At 41.3% G+C, this 18972-nt stretch overlaps 1 protein-coding gene across 1 annotated transcript; it reads left to right on the forward strand.

Annotated features, from left to right (window-relative positions):
• Nucleotides 1–12830: 12830 nt before the first annotated feature.
• On the forward strand, nt 12831–16875 carry LOC309477910 (uncharacterized protein). Its single transcript, XM_082141416.1, has 3 exons — nt 12831–12951; nt 13320–13439; nt 15481–16875. The coding sequence occupies exons 2-3, from the start codon at nt 13382–13384 to the stop codon at nt 16407–16409; spliced, it is 987 nt and encodes a 328-aa protein (XP_081997542.1). The 5' UTR covers nt 12831–12951; nt 13320–13381; the 3' UTR covers nt 16410–16875.
• The last annotated feature ends 2097 nt before the right edge of the window (nt 16876–18972 follow it).

Genomic DNA, 18972 nt, shown 5'->3' on the forward strand with positions numbered 1-18972 from the left:
AAATCCATAAAAAGCAGTCTCACATAAGTGTCTTTGCTGTCCAAGTGGGTGAGAGCCAGATGTACAACTGATGAAACAGCATCTGCAGTGGACCTGTTCTTTCTATAAGCATACTGATTCTGGTCAGTGCTGGCATCGATTTCCTCACTGATTTGAGTCATGACTAGCCGCTCAAAGCACTTCATCACTATTGGGGTGAGTGCTATCGGGCGATAGTCATTCAAACATGACACTGTGTTAGTCTTAGGGACAGGAATAATAGTTGCAGATTTGAAGCACGATGGTACAACTGCTTTTGACAGTGAGATATTAAAAATGTCAGTAAATACAGTGCCCTCCACAATTATTGAACCCCCTGGTAAATATGATCAAAATTGGCTGTAAAAAATAAATCTGCATCGATTATCCTTGTGATCTTTCATTCAAAAAATGTGCAAAATTCTAACCTTTCATTGAAGTAAAAGAATTGAAAGTGGGGGGAAATCACATTATGAAATAAATGTTTTTCTCCAAAACATGTTGGCCACAATTATTGAAACCCCTAGAATTTTTTACGAGTAAAATATCTCTGAAGTATATTCCCATTAATATTTACCTTTTTTAGTACACCAGGGTGACTAGGAACATGAAACTGTCCAGCTATGACTTCGTGTTTCACAGGAGTTTAAATATGAGGAAACACAAAGGCCAAATCCCCTTAATCATCCATCACAATGAGTAAAACCACAGAATACAGTTCTGATGCGTAGCAAAAGATTGTTGAGCATCACAAACTAGAAAGTGGCTGTAAGACAATAGCTAAAGAATTGAAAATCCCCATTTTGACCATCAGGGCAATAATTAAGAAGTTATAACCAACTAAAGATGTTATGAATCTGCCAGGAAAAGGACGTGTGTCTATACTGTCTTAATGCACGGCGAGTATGAAAGTTTGAGTGGCCAAAGACTCTCCAAGGATCACAGATGGAGAATTGCAGAGATTAGTTGAGTCTTAGGGTCAGAAAGCCTAAAAAAAAAATTATCAAACAACCCCTACATCCCCACATGTTGTTTGGGAGGGTTTAAAAAAAAACCCTCCTCGCTCATCCAAAAACAAATTCCAGCAAATTTAATTGTCAGACACGACTGGATCTTCAAACAACACAGGGTTCTGTGGTCAGATGAGACTAAAACAGAGCTTTTTGGCAGCAAACACACTAGATGGGTTTGGTGAACACAAGGATAAAAAGTACCCCATGTGTACAATTTAATATACCATTGGATCTTTAATGTTGTGGGCATATTTTTCTGCTGGAGGTCCTGGACTTCTTGTTCAGATACATGGCATTGTGGATTCTATCAAATATCAACAGATAAAAAATCAAAACCTGACGCCTTCTGCTAGAAATCTTATAATGGGCCGTGGTTGGATCTTCCATCAGGACAACGATCCAAAACAAACATCAAAATCAAAACAAAAATTTGTTGTGGAGCACAAAATGAAGCTTCTGCCATGACCGTCTCAGTCCCCTGACCTGATGAGTGGGCTGAACTGAAGAGAAGAAGCACCAACATGGATCTGGGAATCTGAAGGATCTGGAGAGATTCTGTGTGGAGGAATGGTCTCTGATCTCTTGTCAGTTATTCTCCAAACTCATCAGGCATTATAGGAGAAGACTCAGAGCTGTTATCTTGGCAAAAGGAGATTGCAAAAAGTATTTAATAAAAGGGTTTCAATAATTGTGGCCAACGTGTTTTGGAGAAAAACATTTATTTCATAATGTGATTTTCCCCCCACTTTCAATTCTTTTACTTCAATGAAAGGTTAGAATTTTGCACATTTTTTGAATGAAAGATCACAAGGATAATCGATGCAGATTTATTTTTTACAGCCCATTTTGATCATATTTACCAGGGGGTTCAATAATTGTGGAGGGCACTGTACATGCAGAGTCCACCTCCTCGAGTCTTTCCCGACAACCGACTCCGGTCGGCCCGGTGGAGTAGCATATCGCTAATCTGGAGTGCCGAATCTGGTATGTTGTCATTAAGCCATGTTTCCGTCAATAGAAGCACACAGCAGTTCCTCATCTCCTTGTACATATTAATCCGCAGCCTTAATAAATCCATTTTATTGTCCAGCGCCCGAACATTGGCCAGAAAGAGGGACGGAATTACCAGTCTGTTATTTTTAGCCTTTAGCTTAGCCAGGAGGCCCGCTCGCTTGCCTCTCTTCTCTTTCCGAGCACACCGCTTCCTCTTGCCTCTGATCCGGCATTTGTTGTACTTCCATGCCGTTGTCCTCAGAAGTCCCCTCCTGCCCAGCTCTGACTTCAGGTACTGCGGTAATCTTGCTTCATACTTGCTATTAATCTTGTAGAGTTCAAGTGGGTTGTACCTCAAAAACTTCCTTCCACACATAACATTACACTCAGTATTCATTACTGTAGCCAGCAAAGCTGGCAAAACTTGAGTTGAACCGGGAGCTCGAGAAGCCGCTGCACAGCTGCGCGCCGCCATCTTAGTCGCACATGAGGGAAATCAATTTAGGAGGAACTGTTGACAGAAATGCAATATCATATACATAACTATGTTTTCAGTGGTGTATGACCTTACTTAATGAACCGTTATGTTTTTATTACCTTAGAATGAGCCATTTCTATCTACATACACCACGGGTCCCCTTACATTCAAATGAGGGGGGTTAACATTTGTATTCAATACTTGTATACAAAAAAAATTAAAAAAATTGATTAAAGAAATGTATTAAAAATGTTTAACAAAAACAAAAAACAATTGAAATCACATATACAGTGGCCTCTCTGGTTTATTGTATTACAGAGACAATAATTATTTTACATTTGTAATATAACATATATTTGTTAATCATTTTATTAAGGCAATGAGACAGGAAATAACCCAGTACATGAGTAAGACTTAACCCAGCAAGAGGGTTAATTTCACCAACTGGTTGTGTCAAATGAATGACCCAGAAATATGGGTTAAATGGTAAAACCCAGCACTTGGGTCAAATCAACCCAGCACGTGTTCTGTCCAATAGTGACCCAGCGGTGTGGTTAAGGTTGGGTTATTTTTTAACCCTGCAGTTTTTAGAGTGTAATAGCTATAATGAAATGATGATGCTCTTACTTTATAATTACTTGTGATAATTTATCACAGACTGATTAAATGAAAGATGTCTTTCCTGTACAGCTGTACAGCTTTCCTGTAGCTCAGTGGTAAGAGCATTGTGTTAACAACGCAAGGTTGTGGGTTCGATCCCAGGGGATTGCACATACCTATGTATAAATGTATAGGATAATGCAATGTAAGTCGCTTTGGATAAAAGCGTCTGCCAAATGCATAAATGTAAATGTCGGGAGATTTCTTTTCAAACACTTTCTTGCAACAGAACATCATCCAGACTACAAATGAGTGTTGTGTTCATTTATGATATATTAGTCTTTTATCTTCTCAAAGTGGTGTTATTATCAGAAATTAACTCTATATTTCCAGCAGTTAAATATGTGTGAAATGTCAGAAAATGTTTTAAAATAGTTAGTTACAAAGTTAGTTATTATATCGTAGTTAGTTGTTATATCATGTCTGACATAAACTATCCTTCGGTTATTAGGTCTACACCCTTTGTTTACATTTTACATTAAATAGGTATCACTCAACACATTATCTTTACGCTTTGTCATGTGAATAACTAGTCAATAACGCACAACATTTTTAATATTTTCAATATATGTACAATATTTGTACATTTCAGGTCGGACTTGAGATCGTTTATAAGTGTTTTGATTCAGGAAAATTAACTGACTCTTAAAGAGTCATTCGTTCGCGAGTTAGACACTGGTCGAGCTCAATGTATGTACAAGTTGTCAGATTTCTCATAGTAAATGTACTCACTGATAAGATCAAGCGTTTAACTCCACTTTTATACCTGCTTGACATAGACATAAACAGAGAAAAGTAACTCCGGTGTGGTCTTTTGGCCTTTGTGATTCCCTTCAGGAATCGGGTCTCTTTTGGGATCGTTTATATCTTTTTAAATGCGTTATAATGACCATTAATGTCTTTTAAATGACATGGTTCGTATAACTGAAGCTAGGTTGTGAAATTAAGCATTTCTCGTTCTTACTGATTTTTTGATAGCTTATTTAGCCTACTAGCATAGCATACATCTACCTGATTAGCCTGCTAGCTTAGCTTATATTATTTTAGTTATGTTTTTTTGCTTCCAATATAATTCCCAATTGCATGTTTCAAATAAAAGCTGCAGTTGGTAACTTCTGTAAAAATGTATTTTTTACATATTTGTTAAAACTGTCATTATGTCCTGACAGTAGAATATGAGACAGATAATCTGTGAAAAAATCAAGCTCCCCAGGCTCCTCCCAGTGGTCCTATTGCCATTTGCAGAAATACACCGCTCCCGGTAAGAAACAACCAATCAGAGCCAGGAGGAGTGTCTTAGCAGTGTCAATCATGCTTGTGTACGCGCTGATCACCCCCCTCTCTCGCACAGCGCGTACCGTCGTTCAAAATCAAGATAGCCGGTGTGCCGCGCAGCTGTGCTAATGGAGGACAAACAACCAAAACTGCCAATTTCTCGAGTGGCACCAGCTCATGCAACAAAGACAGGTAAACGGAAAAAGACAGATGACGATAAACAAACGGAGCCCATTGACTCAGTGTCAAAACTCTAGCCGCATAACATACAGATACAATGTCACGCACTGTGCAAAGCAACAATAGAAACCTACTAATTCACTGGCTTGTCATGTTGCTGAAATAATGTACTAGCAAACCTTATTTAGCATTACACATCGCTAGAATAATTACTTAGATACTGTAACGTTACCATTATTATCTTGCTAGCTATTTATAACTTATAGAAAGAGTGCAACGTTATTAAGTTACATTACATGTATTGCAAAATACGTAATGATTTGAGGACCAAGTTTGTAGTCAAAGTATGGGCAGGCCATAGTCAATGTAAAGCATATTGTTGATGTTTCGTCCCTACCAGTGAATGTGCGATAACTGTTTATCCGCCGTCATCAGTGTCCCTGCATGTTTACTAGCCTGCGTGTTCATGGCAGGCTCCGCTGTGGAGGGAGGGCTGTAGCGCAGCAGAGAGCGAGGGGGATTGACCTGTAAGCTGTGCTTGTTCAAATTTTCAGGCTAAGTCAACGTTTTCTAAAAGCTCCCTACTGCAGCTTTAAACTTTACCAATGCTAGCTTGATAGTGAGTACTAAAATACATCTTATTTGTTTATATTCATAATGATAAAGTTAGATTTTTTTATTACATGTGATTCTGACATGATGTCACTGCATGCACTGCGCTCCTCTCCGCTCGTCTCAGGTAAATAATGCGTCTTCCAGCTCAGCGGTCGGAGTCGCGCGTTCATGTGTTTTGGGGGCGTGGCTTTGGAAGGAGCCCAGAAGGGAGGGGGTGGAGTGAATGGAAATAATGAGCTGTCTTTAAAACAGTCGTGAGAGGTCTACAGACACTCGATTTTTATACTTTCTTTTTCAGAGTACTTACATTTTAATTATGTATTGATATATAAATAAAGTTTAAACAAATTTGGAAAATAAATTTTTTAGACAATTCCTACCTACCCAACCTTTAATGATGTTTGTGTGTACTTAGCATGACAATTCATTTTTTTAAATGTTCTCGATTTCTCGACGGCTACAATGTTCTTCAACAAGACGGATTACTTTTAATTTATTGAGTGCCAACAGTTACATAGTGTACCTTTAATTCACTTATATTGGTTGTCTTGTATCTATGGGATTAGTATATGGCAGTGGTCTTCACAATTTTTTTCATGAGAGCCGCACTGATAGGACAAAGTCAGTAGGAGAGCCATTTTACCGCAAAGTATAAAAAGTTACATCCAGTCATAAATACCATGTTTGCCTATCAATCTGTCACCCCTGAACATACAATTGTCACGGTTCATGAATTCACTGACTCTTTCTCGCGCTGTGTTTGTGTATATGTGTGTGTGTGTGGGCGTGGTCGCTGATCAGCTGCTGATTGTCATCAGCGCCAGCTGATTCTGATCAGCGATCTCTATTTAAGCTCCTGGTCTTTCATCCTGTGTTTGTCAGATCGTTGTTTGGATTATTCCCTGTGCTGTGTGGTCTTTGTTGGTTTCCCGGTTCCCGTTGGAGTTTGTGTTGAGTTTCTGTCTGCCTGCCGTCGTCAAAGGATCCTGTCTCTTCTCATCACACCACGGGTTCGGGTTGAGTTTCTGTCTGCCAGCCATCATCGGACGATTCTGTCTCATCTCTTCACTCAGCGGATTGTCGGGTTGCCCATCTGCCCCCTGCGCTGCCAGGGCTCATTGGACTGTGTGCTTTCTACCACTTTCTACGTGTTCATTCAATAAAACTGGTTTTCTTGCAGTTGCATCTTCTGTCTTCATTAAACGTCACATAACGATCTGACCAACATGGATGCAGCGAGAACCCCAGATCTGGCCGAATTTCTGTCCAGAAGCGCTACGAGGATGGACCAGCAGGAGGAGAATTTAGCCCTCACTGGCCGCGCTGTACAAGCCTTGGTAGCGCAGGTGTCCGAGCTCACCCAGCGGATTCAAGAACTAGCGACTCCCACTGCGCCACCCACACCGCCAACTCCACCCACGCCCTCGCCGACCAACCATCCACCTGAGCCAAGATTACCTGCTCCTGAGAGGTATAACGGTGAACCCCAGCTGTGTAGAGCATTTCTAACCAAGTGTTCCATGTTTTTTGCTCTACAGCCCCAGACTTTTGCTTCTGAAGAAGCCAAAGTGGCTCTGGTTCTGACCCAACTGTCTGGACGTGCGGCTCTGTGGGGGACGGCGGTGTGGGAGAATAAGGATCCATGCTGTTCCTCGTTCCAGTCACTCGCGGCAGAGATGAAGAGGGTGTTCGATCGGGCGGTGGCTGGAAGAGAAGCTGCACGTCAACTAGCTGATCTTCGCCAGGGAAGCCAATCGGTCACCGACTACTCGATCGAGTTCCGCACCATCGCCGCGGAGTGTCACTGGAACGAGGAGGCGCAGTGGGATATGTTCCTGCATGGGCTGGCTGACCGTATCCATGGGGAAATCTACGCCTTGGATCTTCCGAAGGACCTTAATGGACTCATCGAGTTGGCCCTGCGGGTGGATGCCCGACTGCAGTGGGTGGAGCAGCATTCCCGCAGGACCCTGGTCCCGGAGACCTTCGCTACCCCTCGAGCCAGTGGCGGTGATACGGTCAGCCCAACCTTCGATCACGAGCCCATGCAGGTGGGTAGAGCTCGGCTCTCCCGGGAGGAGAGAGAAAGACGGAGATCCCGGGGGTTATGCCTTTACTGTGGAGGAACTGGCCATTTCATCAACACCTGCCCCGTAAAAGATCGAGCTCGGCAGTAAGCAGGAGGCTACTGTCGGGCGGGATCTCCACCAGCAAGACCTCCTCCACTCTCCTCCCGGTGAGACCGCAATGGGCAACCCGCTTCTACAACTGTCATGCACTCCTGGATTCTGGGGCTGAGGGGAATTTCATGGACTTATCTTTGGCACGTAAGCTGCAAATCCCCATCATTCCACTCACAAACCCGATTTCTGTCAACGCACTCAGCGGACAAGAACTGCCAGTCATTACATTCACTACTGATTATCTGACACTCATAACCTCAGGCAACCACACAGAAGAACTCTCATTTCTACTCCTTGACTCTCCTCATACTCCGGTGGTCCTCGGTCATCCCTGGCTCACCCAGCACAATCCCAGGGTTGACTGGGGTCACAATTCTGTGTCTGCTTGGAGCACTAAGTGTTATGCGTCTTGTTTAATGTCTGCCTGTTCTTCGGTGTCCAGTTCTGTTTTGCAGGAAGAGTCTGTGAATTTGTCTAACGTGCCCGCGGAGTACCTCGACCTGAAGGAAGTGTTCAGTAAGTCTCGGGCTGCTTCTCTTCCTCCGCATCGTCCCTATGACTGTGCTATAGACCTTATGCCAGGTACGTCTCCGCCTAAAGGCAAGTTATACTCTCTTTCAGTTCCGGAGAGGGAGGCCATGGAGAAATACATTTCTGATTCTCTAGCTTCCGAATTCATTCGTCCTTCCTCTTCTCCGGCGGGGGCGGGGTTCTTTTTTGTTGGAAAGAAGGACGGATCTCTGCGACCGTGTATTGATTACCGAGGGTTGAACAACATCACGGTAAAGAATACTTATCCTTTGCCGTTGATGTCTTCAGCCTTCGAGCGGTTGCAGGGAGCCTCTGTATTCACAAAATTGGACTTACGCAATGCATATCCTTTGGTTCGCATCAGGAAGGGGGATGAATGGAAAACCGCATTTAATACCCCCAGGGGCCATTTTGAATATTTGGTCATGCCCTTCGGGCTGTCCAACTCCCCAGCGGTTTTCCAGGCACTCGTCAATGACGTGCTGAGAGATATGGTAGACCAATTCATATATGTTTACCTGGATGACATATAGATTTTTTCTTCTTCTCTCCAGGAACACGTTCAGTACGTCAGACGAGTGCTTCAGAGGTTGCTAGAGAATGGGCTTTTTGTCAAGGCGGAGAAATGCGCTTTTCATGCACAGTCTGTTCCTTTCTTAGGTTACATCATCTCATCTGAGGGAGTACGCATGGACCCTGACAAGGTTAAGGCTGTGATGGATTGGCCAAGTCCAGATTCCCGTAAGGCCCTACAGAGGTTTCTGGGGTTTGCCAATTTCTATCTGCGTTTTATTCGCAACTTCAGCCAACTAGCCGCACCTCTGACTGCCTTGACCTCCCCCAGAACGACGTTCAGGTGGTCCGATACAGCCGAGGCTGTATTCGCTAACCTCAAGAGCCGCTTCAGTTCAGCTCCCATTCTGATTGCCCCTGATCCATCACGTCAGTTCGTGGTGGAGGTCGACGCGTCAGAGGTGGGGGTAGGTGCAGTTCTATCCCAGCGTTCTTCCACAGATGACAAGATGCACCCTTGCGCGTTTTTGTCCCATCGTTTATCGCCTGCCGAACGTAACTATGACATTGGTAACAGAGAGTTGTTGGCAGTCAAGTTAGCGCTGGAAGTGTGGCGTCATTGGTTAGAAGGGTCGGGGGTACCTTTTATCGTTTGGACCGATCATAAGAACCTGGAATATATTAGATCTGCCAAAAGACTCAACTCCAGGCAGGCTCGATGGGCACTTTTTTTCGGTCGTTTTGATTTTTCACTCTCGTACCGCCCGGGGTCCAAGAACATCAAACCCGATTCTTTATCTCGTATTTTTGATCCATCCGAACGCCCGGTTACTCCCGAGTGCATTTTGCCCGAGAGGATAGTTATCTCCACACTCACATGGGAGGTCGAATCGAAGGTCAAGACGGCCTTAGAAGGGGTAACGCCTCCGCCCGGTTGCCCACCGAGTCGTTTGTTTGTGCCAGAGGGGGTTCGGTCCGACGTTATTCGATGGGGTCATTGTTCCAGCGTGGCATGTCATCCAGGGGTAAATCGCACCAGTTTTTTGGTCAAGCAACGATTGGTGGCCATTAATGGCTCGCGACATTCAGAGTTTTGTTTTGGCTTGCTCGGTTTGTGCCACTGGTAAGACTTCCAATCGACCCCCAGATGGGTTACTCCAACCGCTGTCTGTCCCTTCGAGACCCTGGTCCCATATAGCGCTAGATTTTATAACCGCCCTCCCACCCTCCCAGGGTAAAACGGTTGTTTTGACCGTAGTGGACCGGTTCTCGAAGGCGGCTCATTTTATTCCCTTGCCCAAATTACCTTCTGCCAAGGAGACAGCGGTGGCTGTCATAGATCACGTCTTCCGGTTACATGGCCTCCCGACAGACGTGGTTTCTGACAGGGGTTCCCAATTTGTGTCCAAATTTTGGCAGGAGTTTTGTAGATTACTATGAGCGACTGTCAGTCTATTTTCGGGTTACCATCCCCAAAGCAACGGGCAAACCGAGAGGGCCAACCAAGATCTTGAGAGAGTTACGATGTTTGGTGTCCAAGAATCCTTCCTCCTGGAGTCAGCAACTTTCATTGGTGGAGTACGCCCATAACTCGTTGCCAGTGTCATCTACGGGCCTATCTCCGTTTCAGTGTAGCTTAGGGTACCAGCCACCAGTTTTTTCTAGCCTGGAATCCGAAGTTGCGGTCCCCTCCGCTCATGCCTTCGTCCAGAGGTGCTATCGCACATGGACCAGAGCCCGCGAGCCTCTGCTCCAGGTGGGAGCACGCATCAAGGCTAAGGCCGATCGCCACCAGTCAAAGCCTCCCGTATACGTCGTGGGTCAAAAAGTGTGGCTTTCTACAAGAAACAATCCGCTCCGCTCCGTGTCTAATAAACTAGCTCCCAAATTCATTGGCCCATTCACTGTCACCAAGATCATTAGTCCGGTGACAGTCCGCCTCAAACTTCCTCCAGCGTACAGGAGAATTGATCCCGCCTTTCATGTCTCCAAATTAAAGCCCGTTTTTCGTTCTCATCTTAATCCGCCAGTCCCGGTTCCCCCACCGCCGCGACTCGTAGATGGGGAACCTACGTATTCGGTAAATCGTATTCTGGACTCGAGACGGAGGGGACGCGGATTTCAGTATCTGGTGGACTGGGAGGGTTACGGTCCGGAGGAGAGAAGTTGGGTTCCTGCGAGAGACATTCTGAATCACTCCCTTATTGATGATTACAATCAACAGGTAGGTCCTCCTGGGAGCGCCAGGGGGCGCTCCTAGGGGGAGGGGTACTGTCACGGTTCATGAATTCACTGACTCTTTCTCGCGCTGTGTTTGTATATATGTGTGTGTGTGTGTGGGCGTGGTCGCTGATAAGCCGCTGATTGTCATCAGCGCCAGCTGATTCTGATCAGCGATCTCTATTTAAGCTCCTGGTCTTTCATCCTGTGTTTGTCAGATCGTTGTTTGGATTATTCCCTGTGCTGTGTGGTCTTCGTTGGTTTCCCGGTTCCCGTTGGAGTTTGTGTTGAGTTTCTGTCTGCCTGCCGTCGTCAAAGGATCCTGTCTCTTCTCATCACACCACGGGTTCGGGTTGAGTTTCTGTCTGCCAGCCATCATCGGAGGATTCTGTCTCATCTCTTCACTCAGCGGATTGTCGGGTTGCCCATCTGCCCCCTGCGCTGCCAGGGCTCATTGGACTGTGTGCTTTCTACCACTTTCTACGTGTTCATTCAATAAAACTGGTTTTCTTGCAGTTGCATCTTCTGTCTTCATTAAACGTCACAACAATATGCAATGCAATAAATACAAAAGGGTGAATTTTTTTTTTTTATTATTTATGATGTATCAGTCAAATTTGTAACTGAGACAAGATTATTTCCTTTAATGGAAAAAAAATTCCAGAAAATATTCATCCCAGAATCACCTTAAGTATTTTTTTTCTACATTAGCCCATCTTGTAGGCCTATCTAACCATCCAGGAGCACATGCAGGGCAACTCCGTAGAGACTTATGTTTACATGCACAACTTTTGTTTCAATCGGACTGAATTCATTTCGATTGATGAATCTGAATGTATTGTAGTCAGGCTTGGGAGGGTTACTTTAAAAATGTATTCCGTTACAGTTACAAATTACTTCATAAAAAAAGTATTCAGTAACGTAATCCAAGTACTATAATATGAAAGTAATGTAACTGATTACTTTGGGATTACTTCAAGGTCACATATATAAATAAAGTCAAGCAAGAAGAAATATATAATTTTTTTTTTTTTAAAGAATTTGGTCCAGTGTACAATATTTGCAAAATATACACACATGCCTGAAATGTATTTATGTAAAGGGCTATACAGACATCTAGTGGCTAATGTATGGTATTACAGATTATATTGTTTTATTTGTAACTAATTTTTAACTAAAAAATAAAAACTCAACATTTACATTTTTTACACAATCTACATATTAGTTTATTTTAAAATAGGTAGATAATGAAAATCGATCATTTTTTTTATTATTACATTTATATCTGCATTTATGTAAAAACTTTCAAACATCAAAATGTCATTTATTAATATGTTTTCATGTCAAAATGACATACAAACATCTTTTCCTATTCTATTTTGCCTTGCGTGTCGGTGTCGCGTGAAAAATAGGCGTCGGTTCTATTTCTAGCATGCTCGCGTTTTCCGCGCGGCTCGAGGCGCGCCTGAGACGCGCGTGTCACGCAGGCAGTGTGCAAGCTTAACGGACGAGTTAACCTGTTAACAGGGGAGCCGAAATAAAAACGGACACGCCACGCAGCCAGTGTGTCGCCGGCCTCAACCTCCGCAGACAGTTTTTAATGTTTATCAGACAATAACTACTCAAGATTTTGCTTTAGTATAATTTTCGGGACAATTAGGGCCAGATTCGGGATTCGGGACAACAGTTTAGATTTCGGGACTGTCCCGAATTTTTCGGGACGTCTGGTCACCCTATCTGTATGATAATCTGAAACAAGGACTGGTGAGCCGTTGTCCTGCTTCACTTCAAACACTTTATTCATCAGGAGAACAGCTCGTTCAGCGCGTCGTCATACGTCGTCCTTTTAGTTTCGGTTTCCAGTCGATCAAGTTTTTTCATGTTCTCTCGATAAACCACCCCTTTCAATCAGATCGAAATTATTTGTAATAGAGCTGACACTTTGAGTTTTTAAAGGGTTATGTTAAAGCCCTACTTGTTATTAATGTTTTTATGAAACATCTGTAGTGAATGCATTATCATATCACCGTATTATTTACCGCCATGCGAGCCACAAATTAAAGCTTGGCGAGCCGCATGAGGCTCGCGAGCCGCGAAATGAGTAACACTGGTATATGGGATTGGTTTCCGCCAGTAGAGGGCGCTCGTGCAAGCAATGACACACATGCGAGTGTAGGAGAAGAAGAGAAGTGATCGAGGAAAGGGAAGATAAACATGTGAAGTGGAACACAGCCCTTCATCCTGCTCTATAATCTGCTGTGTTTTTCAGACTGTGAGTAGGCTACATTTTTTTTTTATCATTTATTAGGAGAAATCTAAATCTAATCGACTAAACGAGCCAGTTCATTTAGTGAATCACTCAGAAATGAATCGAAATTAACCGACTGATGTTGTACATTACACTCGTGAAACGTAAACTCGTTATTTACTGTTTTTTCACATTAAATTTGTGAAGATTATGAGTTGTGTTTTCATTTTATTTAATGAACAAATGAAACGTGGTAAACAGTTTTTAATGCATGTAAATCATATCTAATGTAAGAGCAACATAAAAATGAATTGAGGAGTTGAATTGTTTCTAAACAATGAGAGTTCTTCATGAGAGTTTAAATGCTGGGAAATATTCCCATCTTCCCACAGGAGAAGAAGAAGCAAGCAGGAGGAATTACTCCAGGGTAAACTAATGACATACTATTGAAAAGATGGAGTTTGAGGAAGAACCCTGCAGAATAAAAGATGAAGATACAGAGGAACAAATAGGTTGGTGTTTTCTTTCATTTTCTTTAATGACTGATGGGGGATATTAAGAGTGTACTCACACTGGGCACAATACAGATTGTCCCTGTCCCACGATTGTACTGTTCGAGTTGTAATAGAAAATGTTTGGGGCACGGTACGGAACGATCACGCTAGTCAAAAGAACCAGACTTCGGGGGTCAAACGCACACAGGCACTGTTCAGGTTGCCTAGTGTGAGTACACCCTAAGATGAAAACTGACATATCCTCCTGAGACCCAGGCATAGCCTTTTTTCTCTGTAGAGGACATTATATTTTAGCAAATTTCTCTGAGACCATACATGTCGCCATTTTAAAAGTCTGGATGTAATGTAAAGAGCACATGCAGACTTTTCAGAGATATAGGCTACGAAATGTTTGGAGGTTTCGCCATGACAACTCCCTTTCCTGGGATCAAATATTTTGCACTCTTATGGAAATCTGATAATATTTTGTAACTGTCATTTCAATTTAAGTAATTTTCAAATTGTTTGTCATAAATAAACATCTCAGGAAAACATTATGGGGTTTCAAATCAGAATATGACTTTCTGTTACGAAACAGGGCATCGATTTTATACATGTCCTCTGTAGAAGACACCAGGGCCCGTATTCATAAAGAATCTTAATGCAAAGAGTAGCTCCTAGAGACAAAATTCTAAGAAAATTCTTAGAAATGTGGGCGTTTACTCTTAAAATTAAAGAAAAAATCCTAGGAAAGAAAAAAGTAATTCAGAAAGCATCTTAACCATTAAAAGAGGTCTTAAGGTCAAAATTGTTAGGAGCACGGACGAGGACTTTTAAGAGGCTTAAGAGTTTCTTTAGCAGAGGAGAAAATGGCAGAAAGACGAAGAGGGAGAAGAAATGTGTTGCAGACAATGGATGACAGTGAGTTAATAAGACGCTATAGATTAGATCATGCAGGGATCATGTTTGTGACTTATCTTATTAGAGACACGCTAATATCTCAGACACAGCGCAGAAATGCCATAGCGCCAGAAATGAAAGTAATCACTACATTACGATATTTGGCAACTGGGAAAATTCCATGTTTGATACATTAAAACCAACATTCAAACCACCACTTAAATAGACATACCAGCAATCAGTGTAATTGGAAAGAGTGGAACAATTTTTATCATTCTAAGTCAATCAAATACCTTATAGGAAATTAACAGCATGGTAAAAACAAAAAACAAAAAACAAACAAAAAAAGATTTATATAAACATATAGAATGTGTGTGTGTGTGTGTGTGTGAGAGAGAACGGTCAAATAAGAAAAATTACGCATGTAATTTCAAAGTGAAGGCTTAGAATAGACCCTATATTAAAAATCATAATTTTTTTCCTTCTTGGTCAACCAACCAATCACAGTCTTCAAAAGATTGTGTCATACATAGCAACGGGGTCAGCCCCGCCTCCTCACTAAGATGTAAGTTTTTGTCTTTTCCTTACTCAGAGTTGCTCTCAGATCGGTCCCGAATCGTTTTTAAGCTAAATTAAGAGTTTTCTGAGAGGATTCTTAGAATCTTTATGAATACGGGCCCAGGACTTTTTTTCATTTGTTTTGTTGTTTAGAATGGGACTACCCATTTATGGCAATTTTATACACAATCCATGAAGTAAAATAATAAATTAAATAATTGTATTAGCCTATATCTTTCACAACATAGTTGAGAATCATCTTTATACAAAGTTTGGTTAAAATAACTTGAAATCTAAAAATGTATTGGTAAATGAGAAAACAAAAACATGTCTTATCGTGCCATTTTTTTTTTTCTTAATAACTAAGTCCTAGCATAGCATAAAATATATATATTTTTTTTCTTATGCTCCAAATAATGTAATGACATAAAACACAAACAAGTTCTGGTTCTCAGGAGAATATAACAATACATCTAAAACTAGATACTAGTAGACTCGGTTGTAAACTAGAATTATGCTAAATTTAGAATGAACATTATTTCTTTGTTTCTCATTTGTCCTTTTTTATTTTAATTTTGGGAATTTAATATGTTGATTTTAGACCTGATGGAAGTGAATGAAGACAAACACCATCATTTCACAAATGAAGATGTAAAACTGACATATAAAAATGAAGACAAAAAACATCTGTTTCAAAAACCTCATCATTTCAAAAATGAAGATGGAAATACAGCCGTTTTAAAGACCGAAGAGGATTTCACACAACAACAAGCTGGACAATCTGGAGTCAAAGGATCTTTCACCTGCTCTGAGTGTGGAAAGAGTTACAGACATAAAGGACACCTAAAAGATCATATGAGAATTCACAATGGAGAAAAACCATTCATATGCACTCAGTGTGGAAAGAGTTTCATACATAAAGGACATCTAAAAGATCATATGAGAATTCACAATGGAGAAAAACCATTCATATGCACTCAGTGTGGAAAGAGTTTCACATCCAAAAGCTCTCTCACCACTCATCTGCGTCGTCACTCTGGAGTGAGATCATTCAGCTGTGATCAGTGTGCTAAAACATTTGTTGTAGCATCAAACTTAAGAGAACACCTTAAAGTTCATGCTGGTGTGAAGCCTCACTTTTGTTCTTCATGTGGAAAGAGATTTACACATCTGCACTCTTTAAAACAGCATGAGCGTATTCATACTGGTGTGAGCCCTTATATGTGCTTCGACTGTGGGAAGAGCTTTACTACATCAGGCAACTTAAAAACACACCAGATAATTCATACGGGAGAGAAACCGTACAAGTGCTCACACTGTGGAAAGAGTTTCTCTTACTCAACATCCTTGAAAAGGCACAAGAGAGTTCATACTGGAGAGAAGCCGCACCAGTGCTCTTCATGTGGGAAGAGTTTCACCCAATTATCTAATCTACGGACTCATGAGAAAAAGTGTTGCCTGAAGTTGCATAAAATAAGCAAAGTTCATGTTCAGATCCATCACTTTCAAATTAATAGTTTGATATTCTGATAAATCAAAAGATGGGATTTCTTGCGACCCCATCTGAGAGAATTTTTTTTTTAATTACATAGAGGGTTGGTGAAGATTGTTGGAAATTGGTTGGAGGTCGAAATGCTCCAATTTTAGATGGAAATAATAATTTTGATTATGTTTGGGAGTAAGTATAGTGAACATAATTATCTTCATACATATTCCTTACAAATGAATTTTGTTAGTCTGGCTGTTGTTGTCATTCATTATATATATATATTAATTAGTGTGCAAGTATGCATTGCATGTAGAATGTGTTACAAGAATAAATGAAAAAAACTTTTTGAACAAAGTCATGAAAAAAAGGTTTCAGCATTGTATTCACATTAAGCTTGCAGTATTAAGTCATTCTTTTAAAATAAAAAATATGCCAGTTGTTTCATGAATTTATATTCACTTTTAAAATATGGACCCATATGAACAAATAAACACACCACTGAGACTATCGAGTTGGATATGATAACTGGACTTTGTCTATGGAATTGCAGTGATTTTTATTTATTTTTTTACAGATGACAAATAGCGATCAGTATCAACAAGAATTAGCTACTGAAAAAACGAAATCTAATAAATAACAAGCATAGGCTATATTTTCTCTTCTTTAACATCTGAAATATAGCAAGGAGATTTTAACACTACAGTGGAATAATCTTTTAAAAACTGGACATGAAATAATAAATGTAAATGATTTTATTAGGGTTGTTGATTTAACGCGTTAAAGGGATACTTCACCTCTGGAAAGATGAATGTGTATTTAAAATTGGTCATTTATGTAGAAGAAATGTAAAGAAATTTTTTAATTTGGAGCTTTCTAGACTGAGAAAAGCCAGAAAATGTATTTTTGGCTTATGTGGATGAAAGACAACAACTCCCAGCTGCCCTAGGAGGCCACTCCCAAGCCACGCCTACCGGTAAGAGAGTGCAGTTTAAAACAACAAGGTTAGGCTACTAGTGAGTCTCCGTGACGAGTTTGCCCAGGATTTCGAAATCGCCCAAAATGTTTGGGATTCGGCTTTTGCATTCTACAGTCGCCATTCATTATGTTTACTGTGGCGAGCAGGACGAGGCTGAGGGCCGCGGGAGAACGGCGCGAGGTCAGTGGCGTGATTACTGAGACGCACCGGTCTCGCATCTCTCACGGAGGAGCGGGAATTTTCTTAGCAATGTTAAAACGTACATCAACCGATCACTTGTGATCAAGTGTCAATCACATTAAGCGTTCATGTAAACACTACATTCAGATTCACCAATCGGAATGAATTCAGTTAGATTGAAACAAAAGGTGTGCATGTAAACAATGAATGGCGACTGCAGAAAGCAAAAGCAGAAACGCGGACATTTTGGACGATCTCGACGGCCGGACATGTCCGGAAAAAGAGGATGGTAACCCTTACTACTCAGCTTTCTCCTACTAATCAGCTTTCTCCACAGAACAAGAGCCTGCTATTTTAGCTTCCAAAGAAAGACGGCTGACACTATGTGTACATTCTGTGAGGGAGATCCCACCCTCTATGGGCGGGTTGAAAACATGTGGGACAGCCCCTACTACTGGCTGTAGTCTTTAGCCTCTGGCCAGAAAATCCTCCGATGACGCAAAATTATGATTTTTGCGTCATTGGAGGATTTTTTCCAGACAAAAAATACATAAATCTCTCGTCTCAGGGGGATATGAGGGTGGAAAGCATGGTAATTCGAAAGTACTACAGGTTTTCTACTAATACAAAGCTTAATGCTAAATCCTGAAGTATCCCTTTAAGTTCATTAGTATATATATAAAAAAAAAAATGCGTTAAATATGATTGAATCATGGTCTGTCTGAATATTTGATTCTGATTGACTGGCTGGAAGATGTGCAATAAAACCGTTTAATGCACCGTTAGTTCCAAGTCAGTTTAATCACTGTTCTTTGCTAATGCGCGGTTTTCATTTAAACACGCACACACACACACACACACACACACACACACACACGTCACTTGCACACAGAGATCAGAGTTCGCTCTGCAAACACACCATTCAGGCCCCAGTGTCTTTATTCATAAAATAGCTTTGCTACTGATTTGCCACATTATATTTTTCAGCAACAAGGGGAAAACATAGCTGGTTTTGAAGTAATTAAACTCAGTCAAGTCAAGTCACATTTATTTATATAGCGCTTTTTACAATACAGATTGTTTCATAGCAGCTTTACAGAGATAACAGGAAAATAATGCAACAGAAGAAAATAGCGTCACAGTCCAGCTTAAGTAAGTTCAGTGATGTTTCATTTTTGTTGTAAAAAAATTATTAATTTTGTTCATTTATATATATAGCTGCTCTGGAGAAAACCGTGATGTCATCGTCGAGCTCAGTTCAGTTCAGTTCTCATATAATGGTGTCAATGCAGGCAGATCAATATTATTGTTGAATATTAAATTAAATGTTAAATTTAATGTCCCCAACTAAGCAAGCCAAAAGCCAATGGCAACAAAGGTGAAAAAGTCGACAGTGGCAAGGAACCAAAACTCCATCAGGTGGCAGAATGGAGAAAAAACCTTGAGAG

Source organism: Leuciscus leuciscus, assembly GCF_965113295.1.
Source record: "Leuciscus leuciscus genome assembly, chromosome: 16".
Lineage (NCBI taxonomy): Eukaryota > Metazoa > Chordata > Actinopteri > Cypriniformes > Leuciscidae > Leuciscus > Leuciscus leuciscus.

Excerpts from the sequence above, each read along its gene's own strand:
- LOC309477910 (XM_082141416.1), top strand. The coding sequence starts at position 13,382 with ATGGAGTTTGAGGAAGAACCCTGCAGAATAAAAGATGAAGATACAGAG. Across the intron at positions 13,440-15,480 it reads AGATACAGAGGAACAAATAG|ACCTGATGGAAGTGAATGAA; the intron begins GTTGGTGTTTTC and ends TGTTGATTTTAG.